Source organism: Morus notabilis, unplaced genomic scaffold (assembly GCF_000414095.1).
Source record: "Morus notabilis unplaced genomic scaffold, ASM41409v2 Scaffold3490, whole genome shotgun sequence".
NCBI classification, from domain to species: Eukaryota; Viridiplantae; Streptophyta; class Magnoliopsida; order Rosales; family Moraceae; genus Morus; species Morus notabilis.
Window position 1 is genome coordinate 31,428 of NW_010358699.1, and position 24,063 is coordinate 55,490.

Here is a 24,063-nt window from a genome sequence, read left to right on the forward strand (position 1 = left end):
TATATATATACAGAAAAACTACTATAATATTGTATAGCCATTTTGTGTTGAAATGTCAACATTGTCGTTCCGAATATATAACATACACATACAGGTACGTTTGGCTCTAAATCTAATTGAAAATTCAAGGCCGTTTGCCAGCTGCCACGATGGTGAGAGTCGAGAATCGGTCTTTGAACAACGCTTTCCTCATGTTTTGTATTATTACATCTTGTGTTACAAACATCTTTCTCATCTATATATAAACCACAGCAGAGGAGATGAGAGGTCAAAGATAAAAGTTATTGTGTAATGGTAATGGTACCCTATAATAATTAATTATTAATATCTATAATAAGTGAATATGATATAACTCATAATTGACATATTAAATGTGACCAACAATTGATTCTCATAGCTCTCTCTGGGACAAAATCCTAACTCAAACCCATCCAGCACAGACACCGCATGCACATTAGGATAAATTCAAGAATATGTACGTTCTATTGAATAGGATTTTATTTTTTTTGTCTTAATTGAATATGATTGTTTCTCATGAAATTTACGATAAAAAAAAAGTAGCTATGGCATTTTAGAATAGTATCTTGCATTAGAGCATAAAATAGAATAATATATTTTTATACGTGAAACTGAACATAATTTTACATAAACTCTCTACCTAATCATTACCTTTCTATTAACTCTTCTCGATCAGTAATTAAAAGATTACTAATACATCGCATTCCTATTTAGAATAGAATGATGTTATCCGCACTGTTAATATGACGAGATATTGAATGTGGAACCGGGACACAGACACAATATGAGTTTATAATAATTTTCGTTAAGTATAAAATTCTAATTGAGTCTACCAATAGTCATATATAGAACGATCTTAATCATGAGTTATTAACAGACTTTTTATTTATGAATTTACATCTTTTGATTTACTCGGTACGGATTTCAAGATGTTAAATCCTATTCCTTAGATTTTGGAGACATGATGAGGTAAGTGACTGAGAATGTTAATATACAAGATGAAATTCATTCATTCTTGAGAAAAAAGTAGATAAATAATTCTCTTGAGTATTGATTCGGTACTTGGACTAGTAGGAGTTTCGATTCATGAATTTGTTTTATGAATCACTGTCCATTAGAGAATCAATGGTACTTAAGGATAAAAATATAATTAAAAATGTTAACGGATTTCACCTGGCTCTAATTATAAAATATTTATGGATGATTGATCTAAATGTAATGACTATATCAATGGACGCTTCATAGTTTTGAAGTAAATTATATCTATAATTATGAGAGTGCAATTCTAAGTTGTAGTTGACTAACTTTAGAATTAATAGAATTAATTAGTTAATTAAAGAGTTTTAATTAATTATTAATTTTATTAGAGCTCATAATTATAGGTCAATGAGTCATCGCGTCATCCTTATAATTCTACAAGATACTAAGGGCAAAATAAAAATTTTAGAATTATGAAATTCTAAAATAAAACATTCAAAATTAATTAATTAAGAATTAATTAAATATTAAATAATGTAATTATTTAATTTGAATTTTAGAACACACGTGTGATGGAGATCACAAGTGTCACACACTCAACACTATAGGAATCCCTCTGGGATTCAATTGCTTGCTCTCTAAATTATCTAATTGACTTATTTGATAAGTTATCTAATTAAAATTCAAATTAAATTATGTTTGACTTTAATTGAAGTTTGAATTTAAGTCAAAATTGGACAACTGGATAAAGGAAAAATTGTATTTCCACCTTATTTACAGTATGTGCAAACCATAGAGGGCTTATCCTTATGGTGATTGAATTTTATCTACAGCATGAGAGAGAAAATTGTTTCAAAATTAAATGAGAATATTATTTTATTTTAAATAGAATTTAAAATTAAATATTATCTCTTATTTTCTCAAACCTTATCTTAAAAGATAAAATATAGTTTCTCTAGGACTCTAAAAAGTACTCTATAAATAGGAGGTTGCGGAAAATTAGAGAACACAATTTTCTCTCCCTTCCCTTATGTGGTAGGCGTGTAACATTCTATCAGACAGCGTGTAACATGCTAGTGACAAGCGTGAAACTTTTTCACTCCATTCCTTACAGATGGCATGTAACATGCCTATTGTAGGTATGTAACATGTTGTTGGTTAGCGTGTAACCTACTAGATGTGAGTGTGTAACCTGAGAGAAAAAGAAAAGAAAAATTCTTCTAAATTCTCAGTTCCATGTCGTGTATGTGTTGGTGCTCGTGAAAGACTTGAGTGTTTTGATTGCTAATCCTATTTTGTTTTAGGTGTGCCCACACACACGTATTCGTAGATTCAATGAATTGACGAGTAAAATTCAAGTATTCTAAACAAGCTTGGAGCGAGAAAAGTTCGTAGTTAAAGAACTCAAGTTATCGACCTAATCATTTGCTAAGTAAATTTATTCATAAATTAATTTGATTAATTTATTCTTATATAAATTAATATATTCTATAGAGTATCTTAAAAGTTTATTAAAATTTTTATTATACACGATCCGCTAAATGCACGCTTCTGCATAGAAAATAGTTTTAAAAACCAACATGGACAACCCTGTCGAACTCCTCTTTCTAGCTTCACTACACCTTGTGGACTTCCTCTAATCACGAATGAGAGAGATGTCGGGTAGCCTAGAAAACCGGTTTTCAGGACCAAAGTTTCTTCATCATTTGCTCTAAAAACAGTCATTCTATTCGGTCACAGGCTTTGCTCATATCCAATTTAAGTCCCTACTCGACCTCCCACCTTTCTCCGGATAGAGGGTAATATCTCAAAGGCCACAAACACATTATCAGAGATAAGACGTACGCCCCGACACAAACGCACTTATTAAATACATTATTATGTGTTACCATTTACAAATAAAAAACAAAAGTAAGGGAAAAAAGCTGCATGAAGATGGTATTAATGTGGACATAATTTTAGACAAATTAGTTGATGGTACTACCCAACTACCATATATGTAGTGTGAAGAGACGAGATGATGTTGTTTCAACCACTAAAACACACAAAACTCAGCTGACAGACTATAAACATATATATATAGGAACTCTAATCATTTGATCAGATGATGTCGCAACACACAAAACATTCTTATAATGTTCGTATTCGTATTATGTTTATGTATAAACCCAACTCTACGGCATCCAAATGTGCTCTCAATTTGACTGACATCATGAAACTGAAAACGCGTTTGTCTTCCTTCTTCCCAGGAGCTTTATAATTTCCTTAATTATTAACGACCGTACATATATATATATATATATATACACACACACACCAAATAAGGGTATTATTTTTGGTCTGTCAACTAATAAAGATAAAATGCGATTAATTATAAGGTGCAAATCTATGGCGGTATGGCATATCATACATTCCAACTCAAACTGTGTAGTTTTGTTTTTCTTTTCAGTTTTCATTAGCAGACAACAAGACTTTTTACCTTGTCCAACGTATGTATATGTATACTATACTAGTGGATGACCAGATTGAATCTTGATCCAAAATTAATAATATTTAATATTGTTCTTAGTTAGGTAGCTTTGGGATTTGGGTCCCAACTGCACGTTTGCCCTTAAAACCATAAGACATGGAGGTCCCTTCCAGAAGGGTGCGTGAGGAATCTATGCAATGTAATACAATACACATAATGATAATAATAATCCCCTTTTTGATTAAAAATAAAATTTGGAATAAGTTGACCTTGGTTTTCCTTGGTCACGTATATTTTTATTTCCCTAATTGCCGACGGGAAACTTAAGAAACCGTATATTTGTTTATGTCATCCTCAGTTTCATTAATTAGATTGACATTATATTCACAAAATTAATAAATCATGCACATATACTTTGTTCAGAATATAGGTATTCATGATATGCATGTACTGCATCATATACACATGATATGCGTATATACTTCTGTTGACTTGACTTTATTTTTAATCTGATTGCAACGCCAGTAAAATGCCATGACAACTATTGGAGGAACAAAAAAATCATTCTTATCTTATATTTGTGTTTGGTTTAGCAAAAGTACGTACTTAAGAATAGCTATAGTTATTGGCATATATAAATTGTTCAATATTTCATTATATTCATCTGCTTATTCCTATTACAATTTTATTCCAATATCAAACCAAATGTCACCTTGTTCCTTGTTTTTTTTTTTTTTTTTAAATATTTCAATTCAGGTTTAGCTGTTCTTAACATGACAATCACGCTTTCCCTCAATCTCATCGGATAAGAAGGGATTATTCCATGCTTGGACGACTAATCTCCGCTTTAATCTCACTTTATCACCATAAAGCAATGACAATTAAGGCTCTTACCGAAGGGAAAAAAAGGGTGATGCCATTGCCAAAGCGAAAGATATTTTCTTATGGATTGAAAGCACTATTATATATATATATATATATATATCATGTTACATCTCTTTTCTTTTATTGTTTTTTTCTTTTAATGAATAATGTATTATGAAGTATTGGCAGATAACCGATTCCATTGGTAAACTGAAATAAAGCTCAAGGAAAAAACAGTGTATATCAAAATCTGCAACTGAAAATCACCCAAAATAAAGACTAAAGATGGAACGCAGATATAGATAAATTAAGGGATAAATCGTTTATTGTAATATGGGATACTAATGAAATTAGTAATGATGGTGTTTTTGTACTTGCAATTCTAGCTAGAGATACGAGCAAGTAAATATGGGGACGTAATTATATGAAGAAAGTACTGTAATTAAGAGACCGAGCATATAATATTATAATTTATAACAATAGAATAATCAGGACTAGCTCATAATATATATTATTGCAATATGTAGATGTATATGTAATAATATGTATGTGTGGTGTCTGCAATACGAACTGCGAAGAAATGTAAATTATAATAATAATAATAATAATAATAATAATAATAATATTTATAATTAATAATAATATTTACAATAATAATAATATTATTATTATTATTATTGCATATTGCACATAGGTTTAGATGAGACAGTGTAGAGTTGTAGATAAGGGTGTCCTCATTCACTCACGCCTCCATACATTTTCGTTGCTTCTTAATTCAGACACACACATATATTGGCTAAGTCCACCATGATTTTTGACATCTTATGTGCACCAGAAAATGAAATTGAAATTTCAACATCTAACCATTTTAGATATATTCCTCCAAAAATAAGGAACTTATTTTTTGTAGTGGGTATAAAATAAAATAAAATAAAAATGCCTAGTAATACTCGTATTTGCCCAAGGCCAATGCTCCACCCACACAATTGACACTAGATAGCAGATAGAAAGAAACAAGTGTGGATGGAACTGGGAAAGGTTAGAGCCTAGAGGGGTATATTAGGTATAATAATAGATTGATTAGTCTATCAAAGTATGGTGTCCAGTCTGTTTCTCTTGACTACTTCTAGAACATAACATCCACATTACACACGTACCTAAACATGGAAATTGGCATCCAAAAAAAAAAAAACAAAACAAGAATTAATTAATTAATTAGACATCAATTAAAAAACTACTTCTTTGCACTTTCGAGATTTGACATTTAAAATTGCGTCATTTACCATACTCAAATATGTTAATTTTAGTATTTTAATTAGTATCTAACTAATCAAATCGTATCTAAAAAATTTAGATTATTTTTTAACTTATTTTTTTTGTATTTATTATGAGATAATATGGTATGATTTAATTAGTTAGACATCAATTAAAAAACTAAAAATTAGACAATATATTTGGATCCTCATTTACCTCCCCTTCATTTTCTTTTCATAGTCACTTTTACATCTTTTTAATTAATTATATTATTAATACTAATTAATACGTGTTTTGGGTCCAAAGTTGGATGTTTGACTAACTAAAGGTGGATTTTTTTTTTCCTAAATCAAATAAAGATGGAAATTAAAGCAAAAGGAGGACTTTTAAATAGGGAATAAATAAAAAGTATTAGATTTCTCGTTTCTAATGTGATTTTCAATTTAATTTCTGATCAACCATCACCTTCAAAGACAGAGCACATTTACATACATCACTAAAATATTTATATATCAACATTAAAAAAAAAAGAAAGGAGAGAGAGAGAGAGAATTGAATTGAAGAAACAGCAAAGGAAGGAAAGCTCTGAATATTTTGATTGGATTTTGATGGATGCTTTTCTTTTACTGTAATGAAACGAAATCACCTACCACTGATAGCTTAACTCCATCAAATCCAATCCGATCCATCTATCCTTCTTCTTCTTCTTCTTCTTATTACTTGTTATTCCTTTCCATTTCCCCCTTCCTTCCCACAATTCACGTTTGTTCTGCAGCTTCTCCAATTTCCTCATTATTATTCCACATTCACCTCTCTTTTCTATTCAGGAACAAAAATCCCAGAAAGCGGAATGAATGTTTTAGTGAGAGAGAGAGAGATCTAGGGCTATAGGGCTATAGGGCTTTTCATTCAATTCTGACGAGAAGAAGCTGCCTATTCACCATCTCTTCTGTAAGTCATCTCTCGCCACTCTTCTTTATTTCTTACTCTGTCTTACTCCCAAGTCGCAACTAAAAATAATAATAATAAAGTTTCAAACTTTTGTTAAAAATCTAATCTTTGTTTTGCTTTGCGCTGAATTGAACTGGGTCAATTTTATCAAAGCTTTAATTTTTCTCAGTTGTTTAACGTATGCACATACAAATTTTTGTTGTTTTTGTTATTCTTTCATATTAATCTTCTTACTAAATCGTGTCTTTTTTTATTATTATTATTATTTGCTTCGGATTCTGTTTATATGTTCTGTCCGGGTAAAGTACCCATTCAATTTCATTTTGTGATCTCTTTGAGTAAAGTATATGCACATATTTGTTTGGCGTTGTAAAAATGTGTAACGTTTAATTGGGATACCAAATTACTAAAAAGGTTGCTAAAAGGAATTTCATTTTTTTTTTTTAGTTATTATTGTGTAGGAATTTTTTTGGACTCAAAAGATGGTGTCAGATCTTAACGAGGGATTATCCAAGAAGACATTTGTTTTTGGTTTGAGGGTTTGGGTGTTAACCGGGATAATTGTCACGTTGCTCATAGTCGTAATTCTCCTCGTGTTATCGATATGTCTTACTCCTCGAAAACGGTCAAGAAGGGCCAAAGGCATGATTCCCCTTGCCCAAATCCCAAATGTTTCAAGGGAAATCAAAGAAATTGGAGTTGATCACATTTCCCCAAACAACCATGCTCATCACAATGGAACTTTTCTATCTCTTGATGACAAATATAGTGAGAAAGAGTCGGAGAAAGTGTTAATCAATTCGAAAATGGGAGATAACAATAGCAGTCCGTCAGGCTCATTTACTAACATAAACAAGGAAGGTGCGGCTCATCATTCTGGAGAGGAGGGTGGTCTTCATATAGTTTCTGTTCATCACAAGCCTTCACCACATCCTATAACCGCTCCTTCACCTCTCTCCGGTCTACCTGAGTTCTCTCACCTCGGTTGGGGTCACTGGTTTACACTAAGGGACTTGGAACTCGCTACGAACTGGTTTTCGAAAGAAAATGTCATCGGTGAGGGTGGATATGGCGTTGTCTATTGCGGTAATCTGATTAATGGAACTCCTGTGGCTGTCAAAAAGCTACTCAACAATCTGTGAGTTCCGTCTTGTATTAGTACTAACATGAGAATTTTGTCTTTAATTTGTTATTTTCCTTGCTAACTTTTGAGCTTGCCTAATTCTTTTAAACCTTCTTGTAGAGGACAGGCAGAAAAAGAATTCAGAGTGGAAGTTGAGGCTATTGGGCATGTACGGCATAAGAACTTGGTTCGCCTTTTGGGATATGGCATTGAAGGCACCCATAGGTACTGTAAGCCTTTCACCCTAAACCTGAGTAATGGAATGTATCGGAACTCTCTTTTAGGCTAACATCTGTGCTTTAGGTGAAAGGTTGTTTATTTGTTTATCGGTTAAACTGTTCAATTAAATGGCTTTTTTTTTTTCGTTTTCTTTTCTTGGTTTTAAACTTCCTTATTGTATGGCTGATTCAAGGTGTAAGTTTTTAGTATTACGATTGTTCAAATAAATTCTTCTATGGATGATGTTTTTCAGCAGCTCATAACAGAGACATTAAATTTCAGGTTGTTGGTATACGAGTACGTCAACAATGGCAATTTAGAACAATGGCTCCATGGAGCAATGAGTCAGCACGGATACCTAACTTGGGAGGCACGAATGAAAGTTCTCCTAGGCACTGCAAAAGCGTTAGTCTTCAGACACCAACAGTGCATTTTGGGTTCTTGTGGTTGAATCTCATCTCACTTGGTTTACTTTTCCATATTACAGGCTGGCTTATCTGCATGAGGCTATTGAACCGAAAGTTGTGCACCGAGACATCAAGTCTAGCAATATTTTGCTCGACGATGACTTCAATGCCAAAATTTCAGATTTTGGACTAGCAAAATTGTTGGGTGCCGGAAAGAGTCACATTACAACTAGGGTTATGGGTACCTTTGGGTGAGTAATATTGCTTTAAAGATTTGCTTGTATTTTCTTAAGGTGTGTTTTATAGTTGAAGGAACTATATGTATTTGCTAATATGATATCTCTGTTATTTAATTGCTTTCTGCTCAGATATGTGGCTCCAGAATATGCCAATTCTGGACTTCTAAATGAAAAGAGTGATGTTTATAGTTTTGGCGTTGTTCTCTTGGAAGCAATTACTGGAAGAGACCCGGTGGATTATGGTCGACCGGCACATGAGGTATCCATCTATATGTTTTATGCATAATAAGTGATGTTCTAATTTCATATCAATGAGGTATTGAATTTACCGAGTTGTTTTGTTATACTTGGCTTTCATCTTCTCTACATTCATGTCTAATTGCACAACATAGTGTAAAATAAGCTCTAGTTTCAAGCATATTAAACTTTGAATGATTCCGGCAGGTAAATCTGGTGGACTGGCTGAAAATGATGGTCGGAAATAGGCGTTCAGAAGAGGTGGTAGATCCTAAGATTGAAAATAGGCCATCAACAAGTGCCCTTAAAAGAGCACTTTTGACTGCTTTGAGGTGTCTGGATCCCGAGTCTGATAGAAGACCTAAGATGGGTCAAGTTGTTCGCATGCTTGAGTCTGAGGAATATCCCATACCTCGAGAGGCATGTTTCTATTGACGACTCATTTTGGGTCACTTCTTTTTCTTCCTTTTTCTCTCCCCATAAAAGCACTTGAACTATGCTAACAAGAACTCATCGTTAGAGTTTCAGACCTACTTTACAGGTGCTTACTTTCTAAAAAGATCTGGTTGGACTTGCAGGATCGAAGACGCCGAAAGAGCCAAGCAGGGAATACGCTAGCCGAGTTTCAGATGGAGAATTCCGATACCGATAAGAGTGACAATCCAGATGGCAGAAGGAACCATCGGAAATAGACATGTGGACAATGCAGTCCAGTATATAGAATCTCTGATGAACATAAGCCAAGTGACAAAGATTTTCTTTGTTTCAAGTGTTTTGATACTTGGATCTGCCTTAGTTGAGACAAAGGGTGCTGCGAGCCGAAATTAGGGACGATTTAGATGGTTTTTTGAGCTTTGAATACCTGCTGCTTGTACATCTTACACAGCTGGATGTGTGTACAGTTTCTTTCTGGGGTCCATTTTCCCCTCCATCTTCTTTTAGGCCATATAGCTCGTGAGGAATGAGGAAAACAATTGAAACATAAGAAAAGGAGCCGAGTTTTGTCATTACAATTCAAAGGATTTTCATCTTTATTGGAATTGAAATATACTATATATTGAAACACTCTTTGTTCTGTTTTGAACTCTAATTTTCACATTTAAAGGCTTTCCTTTGCAATGGTTTATGTTACTTTGCCTGCTCATATTACCTTATTCTGACAATATATGGGAGCGTGAGATGAACGTGAAATGGTGAACTTGGAATCTTTTTGAAGTGATTCCGAGTCCATCTAATTAAGCGCAGCAGTTAAATTACCGGTGTCGGGGAAGTGGGGGATATTGTTTTCGAGTTGTGTCGGAACAAGACTTGCAAAGACAATATTTAAAAAAAAAATCCTGCATTAAAGACTTTATAACGACTTTTGATATAACAAACAGTACTCCTTGTGTTGGATTTGTGGATGGAAAATGAGATCCAAATGAAGGGAACTGGAACCATCCTTAAACACTTATATGTATTTATCATGTGAATTGCAAAGAAAATTACAATAAGATGCTTTTAAACATCACCCTGTTTACAGAACAAATCTCAATATCACAATCTCTGCGGCAAGAAAGAAAAATCGAGAGGTCGGGGAATTCACAGATTGGTGCTTCACTCCAGTTCACTTCACTGAGGCCTGAGGGGGACCAGACCGAGCGTTCAATAAAGGTTGTAGAGCTTTGACTACGATGCTCATATTTGGACGAAAATCAGCTTCATATTGCACACACAAGGCAGCAACTGCAGCCAACTGTTTCACGTACACAAGCGCAACGAAAACCTGGTCACTACAACTTAAAAAACAGAATTTGAAAAGACCAATGTGCAGGTAAGCCCATCCACCACTTTGATACATGAGAAAATAAACTACGATGACGACGACACGCATTTCCGAAAGATCAACCAAACAACTAATTGCAAAATAACACTTTTAAGTAATTAATGCAGTGCTTACCTTTGCAACTGCCTTGGCAGGGTATTCTCCGTTGAGTCTAGCATCAACACACTGCTTCACCTTGTCTTCGCTGAGTTTCGGCGTAGCCTAATAGAATCCAGATTCATTTTTAAATGAAAAACAGAAGAGACATTAACTCAATGAACAAAGATTGCAACCTTAAAGGCTTCTCCATAAAGGGTGCAAGCACTAAGTAAGAGCTACAAGTATCTCACCCACGTCACGAGGCTCTGCTGTCCACGCGGCAGCGTATGATCGACCGGTTTACGCCCAGTCAAAAGCTCCAACAACACAACACCAAAGCTGTAAACATCACTCTTTGAACTGAGCTGCCCAGTCATTGCATACCTGGCATCAAATACCAGAACTCAGTTTCCAATGTGTTCCACTGGAGACTGTATCCAATTCCACACAAACGTTTTGAGTGGAAAACAAATTACATTGCAATTTACAGGGTACAGTTTGTGGGAAAAATCAGACATGTACGGTTTCATCTGGACTCAGCCAGGGATGTTCAGTTTTTATTTTCTTTCCCATCAACTTTTTATAATTAGATCAAAGCTCATTAATGTTGACATGCTCAGCTTAGACTAACTTCTTGTAAATACACACGCACAATAAAAAAAATTTGGGAATATGGATCAACTTAAGAACGTACTCGGGAGCATGATAACCAAAAGTCCCGAGAACACGAGTGGAATGGAGACGAGCTGCCGCATCGGGGGCTTGATTTGACAGATCAAAATCGGCAATTTTGGCAACATCGTCATCAAAGAGTAGTATATTGCTGGACTTGATATCACGGTGGATAATGGGAGGGTGAGCCTTTTCATGTAAATATTCAAGGCCTCCTGCTGCTCCTACGGCAATTTTAACTCTTCGAGCCCATGACAGAGGTGGACCTAGCTGTGCTCCTTTGACACCTTTCTTTCCTATATCATGTATATATACAGAACATTATGAAGTATTAACAAACATGCTGTACAACACAGAAAGGAAATCCAGCTTGATCGCAGAAGCGAAGAAAGAGAGAGTAGTTTTATGATGTGATAACAAGTGACAAGTAAAAATTAGTGACTGACCGTGAAGAATGTCATGAAGAGAGGCATTAGGAGCATACTCATAAGCAAGCACGCGCAGTGGACCGTCAACGCAATAACCAACAAGCTCGATAACATTTTCATGCTTTAGTCTTGACACCATTGAGATCTGTAAATATTGTATCGCATTAGTTTGTTAAATAAATAACTAATAAATAACCTCCTTGGACAAGGTGTTAGTTACCTGGGCTAAGAACTCGTGCTGTGGTTGCTTAGAGGAATTATCCAACGTCTTGATGGCTGCAGACTGGCCGGTTCTAAGAAGGCCGCGATAGACTCTTCCGTAAGAGCCCTCGCCGATGAAGCCTTTACTTCCAAAACTATCAGTGATGTCCTTAAGCTCTTCCACTGGAATTTCAGGCACTTCAATTGGTTGTATATTACTGTTACTATTACTATTATTAGTATTAACACTCTTGGATGATTCTTTTGCATAATAACCTCCTCCTCCTCCTCCACTTTGCCCTATAATCAATATACATACATACATACATACATTAAAACTGGCCAGTCTGATCATAGAAATAAAAGTGGTGGACGAACAGAAATAGAAATAGAAGTAATAAATTAGAATACCTGCAGGTGCAGTATTGGGGATGAATTGGCGGCCATTATTCTTATTTTTCTTATTATTACTACTATTATTATTATTATTATTATAATTATCAGCTGTCCTCCCGTGACTGTGAATGTCATCTTCTCCACAACAGCTGAAGCAGCTCATGATTAAATTAATTCTGCTCCGGAAAAACAAAAAAGAAAATTACAAATTTAAAAGCTACTCTTGTATCTCTATGTATGTGGTCTGGGAAACAGGAGAGTCCCAGAAACCAAAACAAACCAACAAACAGGTTCACAGGTTTCATTCAAAAGGAGATTCATTCTGTACAATCATATATATATATATATATAGGTAGATAAAAAGAAAATCCGGACATGAATATAAATATTAGTTAGTATTAAAAATAGTGATATTCATATATATATAGGACTGTGAAGAAAAGAGAGGAAAAATCTCACCTTTTGGGTTTCGGAAGAACAATGGGCCTGTGGGTGTGTGTTGGAAACAATCTTTCTTCTTCTCTTCTTTCTCAAAAACAAAAACGCCAAAGTTTTGGAAGCGGACTAAATTCTCTATTCTCTATTTCTATTTTAATTTTTATGTCTTGGGATGGGTTTTGACTTTCTGAGTTGTGTCTGTCTGTCTGTCTGTTTGTCTTGTTTCTGAAATATATGATGACGATGACAAATAACTGACAACACATGTAAACATTTGTAATTGGTATTTGTGCGTTAAATTCAGAGAAGAAGAGGGTCATCTCATAGCTGAAGTGAACGCCTTCATTATTTTTAATTTTATTCTTTTATTTTCTTTATGTTTGTCCAAGTCACCTAAAGACTTTTTTGTTATCTACTTATTTTTCTAATTTTGTTTATCTATTCTGTGCTGGTCGCTTTGGACTTTTTTGCATTTCATGGCTTCATTCTAAAAGTCGCATCCAGCTATTTAATATTAATAAAATAAATAATGATGATAATTCTGAATTTAGATAAAAAAAAAAAGAAGAAGCAAATTGGTTAACTTTATAACGTCAAGACATTAACATGGTTAATCTAATAAATCCATATTCCCTTCCCTCATTAGTCATGTACTTGACAATTGAAGGTGTTTTGTTTGTTTGCTTGCTTGCTGGAATTGGTTGGCATGGTTTTGGGGATATCATATCTCATGATTCTATCATATCTCATAATCATTTGTCTCTGCAATCTGCTGTCTGTTGCATACTACACTCTGGAAATCTTTCTTTTCCTTCTCTGTTTTTTGTTTTTAAGTTATAACTATTCGCCACTAGATTTCCCAAGTGCACATGGGCATTATATACATATTATATATACATATATGTAGTAAAAGGCAGAGCAATGCAACTTTGTCTTCCGCCAGAGAGTATTGCCATACAATTCACAATGATGATTAGAAATCATACCATCAGGATGATGCGTAGATTAAAACGGCTTTCGTTGATCCACCATCTTTTTGAATGCCGATTACCTACCACGACTTTTATTTTTTATGGTTGATTTAAGTTAACTTTATATTAGCTAAGATTAGCTTAGTTATGGCTTCCTGCTCACAACCCCAATTATAACTAGCATTTGATTCTTGAAGCACGGCTGCGACGTCATCAGATTGTCTCCTAATCAATCAACAATTTACAATTTCAATTTACTGATTACTGATTACCGATTACTCACTCAAATCATCATCAAAATAGTTGATTTCACCACCACTACCACCACCATCGTAACCGCCATCGTCGTCCTCGTCAGAGTCGGCACACGAATTGCCAGGATTCACATTTACATCCGTCGAAGCAACTAGTTCAACACATCCCTTTCTAGTGTCTACAGTTCCTCCTTCGTAATCAATCGTCTCGTCCTCGTACGCATTCACTTCCATTTCGTTACAAAGGATGATTTCCTACAAAACCAACTCAACCAAACAAAAGTAAAGCTCTTTGCTTTTATTCGATCGAGCCAAAAACAAACCTCTTTTAAAGTTAAAACCACCTTGATCAATTACCTCATCTTTTAGCGGCAGTTTTTTCTCTCCTTCAACAATCCACTCGTCTAGCAAGTTTTCTAGCAGTAGGCTGTCGAGTGAGGCCGGACTATTTGACCTTTTTCTCATTTGGCGTTCTCTTAGTCGCAGGTTGTAGTGAACATAGCTAAGGTCTCCCAATCTTTTCTGAGCTATACGGTTGTGTTTCTGTCTATATATTTGATCACACATACTCCAATTATGCTCGCACCCAAAAGACGAGCACGTCTGACTTAGAATACGTACAGCTATCCGTCGCAGCTCTAAGCAACTTATCCCATGCTGTTGCCACCAAGCCGCTAGTGAGTATATGGCAAGGCAAACAAAAAGATGAAAAAAAGATTTTGGTCAGTATGTGAATCGATGCATTTCTATCTAGAACCTGATTTTCCAGACTGAGTAATTCAACAGCCTAATGCACTCACCCGGATCAAGCTCTGTTCTTGTACTGATTGCCAATTCAGTACCAAAATCAGCCTTTGCAGAATTATAGTCGGAAAGCTGATGCATTAAGAAAACTGATGAGAAACCTTCCAGGAATAACAATAAAGCGCAGAGAACTGCAAAGGGGTACCGTACCTGCATCGATGCAGAAACTCTTTTTGCAGTGTCTGGCTCCAGCCGAGCTATACATTCATTCACTCCACGGACCACTTCCGTATGCTACACTTGGAATAAATAAATTTCAGGATATAAAAGAGAGAAACCGATAAAAATGGGAAATCAACAGAAGTTGATGTTTCTCCTACCGCCACAAAATCAGGTTGATACCGATATGATGGATTCAAGAAATGAGCAGCCATATATAGAGGGTGGTAGAACAATGAATTCCAATGACTCTCTACAACATCCAAGAAGGGTCCATACTTGTATGAATCATCACCATGAATAGATTTAATAGCGAGCTTTGCACTGTACATTTCATAATACATACAAGGCATTGACAAGCTATCACCACCGTCAACCTTCTGAAGAACTTGCATTATTGGATCCACCGACTTCACAACGAAATGCACCTTCTTCCAAAATGTAGGGTTTAGAACAATCTTTTCCACCTCTTTTCCCTCGCCTGATTTCGAGCACCGGGATGAAACCCATTTGCTTGATTGAAACAGTCTTCTGAGACCAATCCTGTGGTCAAGCAAAGTCCGCAGGGTAGTGAAGCTAGAGGCACATCGGGTCACGGATTGTCTCAAAAGTTCCTTCCCCTGAGTGAATTCATTCTTCATGAGATTTAACAACCAAATTTGGTTGTAAATAAACTTTGTAATTATTTGACCTTTCTCCACACACTCCCCTACACATCTTATCTTCAGAAAATCTTCAAGCATCTGATCAATACAATCAGTTGCACATGGGGTCCAGAATAAGTTCCTTCTCTTCTCTTCAAGCATCTTTCCAGCAGCTTTGTAACTGGGAGTATTCCGAGTTATAACCTGCAGAGAAAAAGAAAGGGGAAAAGTTTAGGAATTCAAAGGCGATAGTTTAGTTTACAAAGGAGAATTAGTTGACAGGTAAAACAAAAATCACAAGTACCTGCACTACATTTTCCTCACCCATCTCTTCCACCACTTTATCGAGCATCTCAAACAGACTGACCGCATCTTCTATTACTTCAGTGGCATCAACGGAAGAAACAAAGTACATACCACTTGGTCCACAAGACAAAAGATTTATTAATGTCCTTCCTTGTGTATCTCTCCAACTGTCAGCCAGTATAGAACAACCAGTGATTGCCCAAGAAGTCTTGTACTCATCTAGGTGGTTCTTAAGGCTTGCAATTTCCTCCTGCAGAAATTGGCCAGATATTAGTTGGCTCGGAGGCCCAGTTAAGCCCTGTCCATGTTGTCCTACCAATTCCAACATCTTATGGAAGTACACTGAATTTGCTGCTTGTAAGGGAACTCCTGCATGGTAAAAGAACTTGCAAATCGCCGAAATAACTTCCCTCCGTGATTTTCTATTTGACGACGTCTTAACTCTTACTTGCCTGTAAGACTCTGGTGTCTGCCCCATAAACGTATTCATAAAAACCGAATCAAGTCTAGATCTTTTTAACAGTGGTTCAGAGCCTCTAGTGGGAGACATCCCCTTAAAAGTCTTCCTCAAATCTTTGACTACTTTGCCATCATTGTCGATCATTTTTTCCTTGCTTATACGACACAAACCAGCCTCCATTTGCTCATCCTCAGAATCTGATTGTGCATAAAATGACGACACGTCATTTACATCACCCCGTTTTTGTTTCCTCCCAGTGCGATGCCATTTCATGTTATCTTTAATCTTAAGATACACTTCCTCTGGAGCGTGTTTACAAGGCGCTACTTCCCCAGGAATTCTTGCTAAATGTTGCTTAAACCGATTGATACCTCCGCTCACTATTTTCTCACAGTAGTTGCATTTCACCTTCTTCTTCCTCTCATCTTGAGCAACACAATGCTCCCATCCGGGATCAACGTACCCCAACGATCGAAGAGGAGTGCACTTCATAGCTAAGTTCCTATCAACCATCAATTGTTTCCCTTTGCTTCTATACTCAACATGGAGCTCCTCCTGTTCTTCATCATCATTGGAGTTGAAGCTCAAGTATGCCTGCCCATTATCTCCGCAATGTCTCGGTTTCTTGCTGGAACGACATCCTTCCAGATTTTCCTTCATTCTCAGGTACACTTCCTCCGGCGCCTTATTGCAGTAAGTCACTTCTCCAGATACTCGAGCCAAATGTTGCTTTAGCCTGTATATCCCACCACTGACTATTTTCCCACAGTAATTGCATTTCACCTTCTTCTTTTTCTCGTCTTGGGCAATGCCATGCTCCCATCCGGGGTCCACAAGTCCGGTGGAACGAAGTGAAGCCATCGGCCTTTTCAACAATTCATGATCGTCTTCTACAAATTACCCTCGTCTGATTGGCTTATTAGCTGCATCATAAACTAGCATAAACAATGATGCAATTTGTTTTGAGATTGAGAATCCGTGACGTGTACGTGAAAGTGAAACTAAACATATTTACTATGCACAAAATATTCCACAAGCACTAATGTAAGAGCAAGACACAGGGCAAACGCACAAAAGAAAGAAATTTAGATGGGAAGATAGTAATTGATCAGAATGCCAAGTTTATTAAGCGTGAGTGCTGCTTAACACTTGTTTAGTAGTAAAACCAAGGTTTTTATATCTTTATGCATGTATCTAATCTAAACAAAAACCCAATTGAGATTGAAAAGAGTTTCACATTGTTTGAACAGAGTACTAAAAATTAAAGCCAAAGCTATGATATTTGGTTTGCCCCTAAAATGTAAATGGTGTGTAGTAACATGGTAATTTCTGCATTAACAATATTAATGGAAAAAAAAAACAAAAACAAAAAAAAAAACTGTAGGCAAAAAAAAAAAAAAAAGCCAAAAAGAATCAAAGGATTCTCGAAGCTTAAATCCGTAGGCAAACTAATATGTATGCTTATGGGGATTAGACTTAAACAGTAAAAAAAAAAAAGATTAATACCTGAATTTTGCAAATGGAGAGCCCAATTGAAAGTTTTGGGAAAAACGCACATTTAGATTTGGATTTGGATTAGGATTTGCATTGAGAAAGGGCAAAATTTGATTGAAATTTAGGGGTTATGAATTGTTAAGGTGGGGGGGAAAGAGGGAAGAAAAAAAAAATTGATGCAGAAAAGAGGAACGAGGTGGGATCGGTTTGGAATCGCGAGTTTCGCGAGTGGGGTGGCTGGGTTCGACTCAGATTACTCAACCCGCCTCTTCTCACTCCAACCTTTTGTTTTTTTTTCCTATTAATAATTTATTATATTATATTCTTTTAACCTTTTAACTAAAAAAGCAAAAAACAAAAAAAAAACAAAAACAAAAACAAAACAAACAAATTTCTATCTCATTTACGTATTTACCTACAAAATGAGATAATTTGCAAGAAAGAAAATCTTCTTTAAAGAATACGGACATATTAAAAAAAGAAGTCCCTAGAAATTTAAAAAAAAAAAAAGTGGGAAGAGGTGATAATTAATTGGCCTGATCTAAATATAAACAACAGTATACTATCTATTTATATATATATATATATAAACAAGAAGAAAAGCTTTCGAGATTCCAAGTCTACCCTTTATGCAAAGGTAGCACATCATAGAAGAAGAAAATTTTGCCATTTTGCTTGCACATTTCACCATTTTATTTTATTTTATTTATGTTTTGAATTTTCGTCCAAAGTATTACAAATGTCTCCCACGAAAAAAAAAAGCAAAAAAAACAAAACAAAACACTTGGACCACGTAATTACTGAGTTGACTCGGTAGAATAACCTTGACTCAGTCAATGTGGGGTTGTCAAATTCTGTTTATTCCCCCTTGATAATATTTGATTCGTAAAGCTTCAACATTTTTTAACACATGTACATTTCCAAATTCAAAAAAAAAAAAAAGAAAAACTTTTTGAACCAAATATTATTTTGCTCCTTTTTTGATAGTGTCTTTAAAGAATTAGTCTCAGGCTTGTATCCAACTTTCGATCACTCAAACCAAAAAAAGAAGAGAGCTTCTTCTAATTTACACTTGACAGAGCAACGACAATAATGGCATCTAAGTAAGTATAAATTGATTGAATCGAAGCATAGTGTTTTTGTGTTTGTTTTTTTTCTTCTTTACATCATTTAAAATAGGAATATTCCCTGAAATTGATTACCAGTAATCTTGACAAGAGCATTCTCCCATCCTAAAATGGTGAAACCTATTCCTGTCCCTCACGATTATCTCGCGCTCAAAAACCTTAGACACGAGCTTGCTCGCGTTGTGACAGTCCTTGCAGACCCGCAAATTCTTCGATATGCGAATGGTCTCCCCCGGTTTAGTCTTCAACAGGCCGAACGCAATTGCGAGCTTCTCGCTGTGATAGTACAACGGGTTCTCCTTCTCCTCCTCCTCAAGATCATGCAAAACTCCATCAACATCAGGAACATACCCAAAACCTCTTATTCTCTCCAATATCTCATCAACTTTAGCATAAAGCTCTTTAGACTCGGGATGAGTCCTTCCTCCTGCAATGAACTCGCTCACAACGCCATCGAATTCAATGATGGAAAAGCCAGGGGCCTTTTTCACCCCTCTATCATTCATCAACTTCCTCACTTTGGCAACATCTTCCCACCTCCCAGCATTGGCATACAGATTGGCTAACACCACGTACCGCCCGCTGTTATTAGGTTCAAGTTCAATTACGCTTTCCCCAATTTCCTCGCCCAAGTCAACGTTCCTGTGGATTTTGCAAGCTCCGAGAAGAGCCCCCAACACCCCGGCATCCGGGCTTATTGGCATATTGCCTACAATCTCTTTCGCCTCCTCAAACATCCCAGCCCTTCCAAGCAAATCAACCATGCACCCATAATGCTCTTTTCTCGGCTCAATTCCGTGAGCTTCCGTCATTCGACGGAAGTAATGGCGCCCCTCCTCGACCAACCCAGAGTGAGCACAAGCGCTGAGGAGATTAACAAAAGTGATGTTGTCAGGAGCCACCCTCTGTCCATGCATCTCCTCAAAGAGCTCGATGGCTGCCTTGCCTTTCCCGTGCATCGCCAACCCGCCAATCATGCAATTCCACGACGAGATCCCTTTGTCTTTGCGGGGCAACTCCTTGAAGACTTGGTACGCCTTCTCCAAGCAGCCACATTTGCAATACATGTCGATGATTGTCGTCGCGAGTTTGGAGTCCAATTCGATTCCACTTTCGTCTATGTATCTGTGTATCCACTTGCCTTGGTTCAGAGCACCTAATCCGGTGCAAGCAGAGAGCATACTCGCCGCCAAGTACTTGTCCAACTCCACCTTCTCGTCTCGCATTCTCTGGAACAATGCAAAGGCCTCGTGAAAGCGATTGCTCTGGACGTAAGACGCGATCATGGCATTCCAAGAAACAGAGCTCCTCTCGCCCTCAGGCATCGACTCAAACAGACGGAACGCCTCGTCGACGGACCCGCACCGAGAGTAGCCGGCAATCAGAGTGGTCCAAGACACTACGTCCGGAGCAGGCATTCCATCGAACACCTTCCTCGCATCATCCAGTGCCCCGCAGCCGACGTACATGTGGATCAAGCTGTTCTGACAGAAGCCGTCTTCTCCGAACCCGAACTTGAGAACGTGAGCGTGGACTTGTCTCCCTTCTTCGACGGCATTGGCGAGGCAACACGCGCCGATCACGGAAGGGAAAGTGAAGCGATTGGGGGAGACGGAGCGGCGCAACATTCGGAGATAAAAGAGGAGGCAGTCCATGGGGAAGTGGGATTTCCTGCAAAGGCCCCTCATGATGGTGTTGTAAATGAAGGCGTCTGGTTGGGGCATTTGGTCGAACAGTTGGAGGGCATAACTCAGATCGCCGTGTTCAGAAACGGCGCAGAACTTGATGAGACGACCCATGGCGTCGTTGTCGGAGGAGAGGCCGAGGCGGATGGCTCGAGAGTGGAGCTGCTTAAGGTGGGCCATCGACGAACACCTCTGGGTCTCCATTTCCATTTCATGGCGGCGGCGGCGGAGGACTGGTGAGGCTCCGATCACCTGGACTTGGACTTGGACTTGGAGAGACAACGACATTTTGTTGTCAGTCGTTTTGGGTTGTTTATCATCAACCAGGAAGACAACAAAGTGCAACCCATAACTCAGTATCGTATCTTAATTCCTATTTTATGGATAGGAGACGAATAAGACAAGAATAGGATAGAGACTGTGATTTTATTTTATTTTCTTAACCTCCCTTTATAAAAAAATCAATCAACATTGAGTTAATTGGAAATGGATTTGGACCTGCAAAGACAAAAGACATATTGGATTGCCCTCATTCATAAACATTGTTGTCTATTATTTTCTCATCGAAAGTTCTTCACGTGCTTTAATTCAGAGATCATTCTTTGAAACTTGTTCTACGAGGATTCGTTTTCTGACTCGAATCATAATTCATAGTTCGTTACTATATTTTCTCTAAAAAAAAACACACGTAAATCAAAAATAATTCTAATAGCATGGTTTTAATCTGAACGGACTCTATTCTCTTTTTTCTTTTTTTGATATAATAATAATAATAATAATAATTAATAATATTACTCAAGTAGTAGTGAGAGACACGATCTGAGGAAGCCTAAGTCCAGAAATCACTCGGTTTTGGTATTTATATTGATAGCATCTGATGTGATAAATAGACAAAGCAGAAAAAGTCGGTCTGATCTTCTGTTTATTCTCTGTTAATTATTTTATTCTTTTGCTTGCCGAACAAGAAGGGAGATCGAGAGGGACGCGGAGGAAGAATCATTTATGTAATATTAAATTGACTTTGGTTTGTCTGTCGGTGACAATATTCGTCTCTGTGTATTTCGAATGTTCCTTCCATCAGTTACCTAAATTTCCTGGAAATTTCTCGAAAACTGCTACGAAATTAGTAGTGTGTTCCTATTCCCCCTGTTTCCTGAATTCATATAACACAGGAGTTTTTGGCCTATTATTATTATTATTATTATTATTATTATTATTATTATTATTAATCTCTCTCTCTCTCTCTCGCTATCACATAGTTGATCTTTAATATTTGTGGCATCAATCCTAATGGTAATATTTCATTTCATATTATTTGGTGCTGAGCGATAATTCTTCGATACATATATATATATGGCTGGTGCAGGTTCTTCAGCAATCCCCAGAGGCAGAGAGCATGTTGAAAAATATGAAGTCTTTATGAGCTTGAGAGACGAGGATACTCGCAATACGTTTGCCAGTCATCTTTACAACGCGTTATGTGCAAAGAAGATCACAACTTATTTTGGCCTAGTACTCCACAAAGCAGGAGGAGGAGGTGATGATGAAATTACAAATTCAGCACCACATTTGAGAGCGATTCAGGACTCAAAGCTTGCTCTAATCATTTTCTCCGAGAATTATGCTTCTTCCGCGAGGTGTTTGGATGAACTCATTCATATTTTCCACTGCAACGACCGAAATAGACAGCCCGTCGTTGTGCCCGTTTTTTACCACGTGAATCCATCGCATGTCAGAAAACAACAAGGGAGCTATGAAGCTGCATTTGCTGCACATGAAAAACATTTTGATCAGGACGTGAACAATGATGATGTTCATAATAATAATAATAATAATGATAAGGTCAGAGAGTGGAGGTCTGCTTTGGCGAGGGCAGCCAATCTATCCGGCTGGGATTCATCTGCCATTGGGTACTAATCCCTACCTATACTTAACTACACATAAGTATTATTACATTATTACAATTAGTGTATCTATTTTTTTTTATCGTTACTGTGTTATAATACATTTGTACCATTTCTCTATGCAATTGTAATAATTCAATATTTTAGTACCATTATCTGTTCCTAATCTATGTGCGCTGGCTGCTGCTAGGTCCGAATCTAAATTGGTTGAAGCGATTGCCGATGATATTCTGAAAAAGTTGTCTCGTATTACATCATCAAGTGATTACGAAGAGAAGGGCTTGGTTGGAACCGGAAAGCGCATCCAACAAATCGTATCATTGTTACAAATGGGATCCTCTGATGATACAAGTGTTCGTATCCTAGGCATTTGGGGTGCTTGTGGCATAGGAAAGACAACTCTTGCTCGTGTCATATTCAACCGACTTTCTTCTCAGTTCGACAGTTGCTGTTTTCTTGAAAATGTCAAGGAGGAAACGCAGAAGCACGGTCTCTCTCATTTGCAAACTAAACTTTTTTCTGAATTATTGGAGGAGAAAAATCTGAGTATGGCGAATAGGTTTTGGAAGGACAGGCTCCGACACAAAAGGGCACTTATCGTTGTCGATGGTGTTGATGACACGGAGCAATTAGAGTATTTAGTTGGTGATCGCGCTTGGTTTGGCCATGGTAGTAGAATCATTGTCACAGCAAGAGAGGTGGAAGTTGTTGACAATACAGTAGTAGTTGATGGAACATACAAGGTTGAGGAGTTAGATTCTGATGAAGCTCTTGAGCTCTTTTATTCGAAAGCTTTCGGAGGTTTACCTGTCCCAAAGAATTACGCGGAGCTGTCGAAAAGGGCGATCCATCATGCGGAAGGGATTCCATTGGCTCTTAAAGATTTGGGTCGCCGCCTCTATTCCAAGAGCACCAAAGTGTGGGAAAGTGAATTGAGTAGACAGGGAAAAAGAAAAAAGGTCATCTGACACATAACTTTCAATTTGTTAAGTTATGCAGGGAAAGGGTCTTATTCTATGAGGGAGGGTAGGAGAATAAACCTGATTCTTGTACTTGATATATGTTTGTATATACAGCCCGATTCTCAAATCTTCTACTTGTACTTTTACTATATATAGACATGGCAGAAATAAGTAACCAACAGTAGTAGTTACGATCACATAATAACAAGGTTAATTCCGTGCGTGATTGACAAAGAAAGAAAGAGAGAGAGAGAGCATACATTTCGAACCAGCTTTGAGTGACTGCTTGACTGACAAAATAAATTGAGTTAAGATACAAATATACAGAGTCCAGACACAATCTTAGGTTGATCATTTTACATCGGAGAGATCCTATCACAAATATAATATATTATACATGACTTAAATAGTAATAACAATATATATTAAAATTAATTATTTTCCATTGTTAAGGAATGAAAAGTCAATCAATGCACAAAGTCAGGGATCTTCCAA

The 24,063-nt window shown here is 36.8% G+C and overlaps 5 protein-coding genes across 7 annotated transcripts; 2 read left to right on the forward strand and 3 right to left on the reverse strand.

Moving 5' to 3' along the window:
- Nucleotides 1-6,124: 6,124 nt before the first annotated feature.
- On the forward strand, nt 6,125-9,841 carry LOC21385241 (probable receptor-like protein kinase At5g18500). Its single transcript, XM_024162283.1, has 8 exons — nt 6,125-6,535; nt 6,983-7,673; nt 7,779-7,883; nt 8,160-8,282; nt 8,365-8,535; nt 8,653-8,782; nt 8,968-9,180; nt 9,339-9,841. Exons 2-8 carry the CDS (start codon nt 7,018-7,020, stop codon nt 9,450-9,452), a joined length of 1,512 nt encoding a protein of 503 aa, XP_024018051.1. The 5' UTR covers nt 6,125-6,535; nt 6,983-7,017; the 3' UTR covers nt 9,453-9,841.
- Nucleotides 9,842-10,103: 262 nt separating this feature from the next.
- On the reverse strand, nt 10,104-12,945 carry LOC21385242 (pto-interacting protein 1). The gene is made up of 8 exons (XM_024162284.1): nt 12,820-12,945; nt 12,376-12,536; nt 11,984-12,264; nt 11,782-11,908; nt 11,358-11,631; nt 10,915-11,047; nt 10,700-10,786; nt 10,104-10,495 (listed from the first exon to the last, which is right to left on the reverse strand). The coding sequence occupies exons 2-8, from the start codon at nt 12,521-12,523 to the stop codon at nt 10,367-10,369; spliced, it is 1,179 nt and encodes a 392-aa protein (XP_024018052.1). The 5' UTR covers nt 12,524-12,536; nt 12,820-12,945; the 3' UTR covers nt 10,104-10,366.
- A 1-nt stretch (nt 12,946) lies between these two features.
- LOC21411728 lies at nt 12,947-18,146 on the reverse strand. Of its 2 annotated transcripts, none has more exons than XM_024162281.1 (8): nt 17,903-18,146; nt 15,935-17,319; nt 15,148-15,834; nt 14,978-15,061; nt 14,824-14,899; nt 14,381-14,697; nt 14,053-14,278; nt 12,947-13,052 (listed from the first exon to the last, which is right to left on the reverse strand). In XM_024162281.1, exons 2-8 carry the CDS (start codon nt 17,255-17,257, stop codon nt 12,952-12,954), a joined length of 2,814 nt encoding a protein of 937 aa, XP_024018049.1. In that variant the 5' UTR covers nt 17,258-17,319; nt 17,903-18,146; the 3' UTR covers nt 12,947-12,951. The 2 variants fall into 2 exon arrangements, with proteins under 2 accessions (XP_024018049.1, XP_024018050.1); XM_024162282.1 differs by having other exon boundaries at nt 15,935-17,331.
- A 681-nt stretch (nt 18,147-18,827) lies between these two features.
- On the forward strand, nt 18,828-23,682 carry LOC112090605 (TMV resistance protein N-like). Of its 2 annotated transcripts, XM_024162290.1 has the most exons (3): nt 18,828-18,993; nt 22,069-22,612; nt 22,797-23,682. In XM_024162290.1, the coding sequence occupies exons 2-3, from the start codon at nt 22,122-22,124 to the stop codon at nt 23,572-23,574; spliced, it is 1,269 nt and encodes a 422-aa protein (XP_024018058.1). In that variant the 5' UTR covers nt 18,828-18,993; nt 22,069-22,121; the 3' UTR covers nt 23,575-23,682. The 2 variants fall into 2 exon arrangements, with proteins under 2 accessions (XP_024018058.1, XP_024018057.1); XM_024162289.1 differs by lacking the exon at nt 18,828-18,993 and having other exon boundaries at nt 21,982-22,612.
- On the reverse strand, nt 18,980-21,079 carry LOC21385243 (pentatricopeptide repeat-containing protein At5g66520). The gene has a single exon (XM_010092989.2). It carries the CDS (start codon nt 20,988-20,990, stop codon nt 19,089-19,091), a length of 1,902 nt encoding a protein of 633 aa, XP_010091291.1. The 5' UTR covers nt 20,991-21,079; the 3' UTR covers nt 18,980-19,088.
- Nucleotides 23,683-24,063: the final 381 nt, after the last annotated feature.

Bases quoted from the DNA above. Each gene is read 5' to 3' on its own strand.
- LOC112090605 (XM_024162289.1), top strand. From the start codon at position 22,056: ATGGCTGGTGCAGGTTCTTCAGCAATCCCCAGAGGCAGAGAGCATGTT. The intron at 22,613-22,796 runs GTACTAATCCCT...GGCTGCTGCTAG, and splicing joins TGGGATTCATCTGCCATTGG to GTCCGAATCTAAATTGGTTG.
- LOC21385243 (XM_010092989.2), bottom strand. From the start codon at position 20,990: ATGTCGTTGTCTCTCCAAGTCCAAGTCCAAGTCCAGGTGATCGGAGCC.
- LOC21385241 (XM_024162283.1), top strand. From the start codon at position 7,018: ATGGTGTCAGATCTTAACGAGGGATTATCCAAGAAGACATTTGTTTTT. The intron at 8,283-8,364 runs GTTAGTCTTCAG...TCCATATTACAG, and splicing joins CTCCTAGGCACTGCAAAAGC to GCTGGCTTATCTGCATGAGG. The intron at 8,536-8,652 runs GTGAGTAATATT...CTTTCTGCTCAG, and splicing joins AGGGTTATGGGTACCTTTGG to ATATGTGGCTCCAGAATATG.
- LOC21411728 (XM_024162281.1), bottom strand. From the start codon at position 17,257: ATGGCTTCACTTCGTTCCACCGGACTTGTGGACCCCGGATGGGAGCAT. The intron at 15,835-15,934 runs GTACTTGTGATT...TTTTCTCTGCAG, and splicing joins GTGAGGAAAATGTAGTGCAG to GTTATAACTCGGAATACTCC. The intron at 15,062-15,147 runs GTAGGAGAAACA...TTCCAAGTGTAG, and splicing joins ATCAACCTGATTTTGTGGCG to CATACGGAAGTGGTCCGTGG.
- LOC21385242 (XM_024162284.1), bottom strand. From the start codon at position 12,523: ATGAGCTGCTTCAGCTGTTGTGGAGAAGATGACATTCACAGTCACGGG. The intron at 11,909-11,983 runs GTAACTAACACC...CAATATTTACAG, and splicing joins AGCACGAGTTCTTAGCCCAG to ATCTCAATGGTGTCAAGACT. The intron at 11,048-11,357 runs GTACGTTCTTAA...ATTTGATGCCAG, and splicing joins TTTGGTTATCATGCTCCCGA to GTATGCAATGACTGGGCAGC.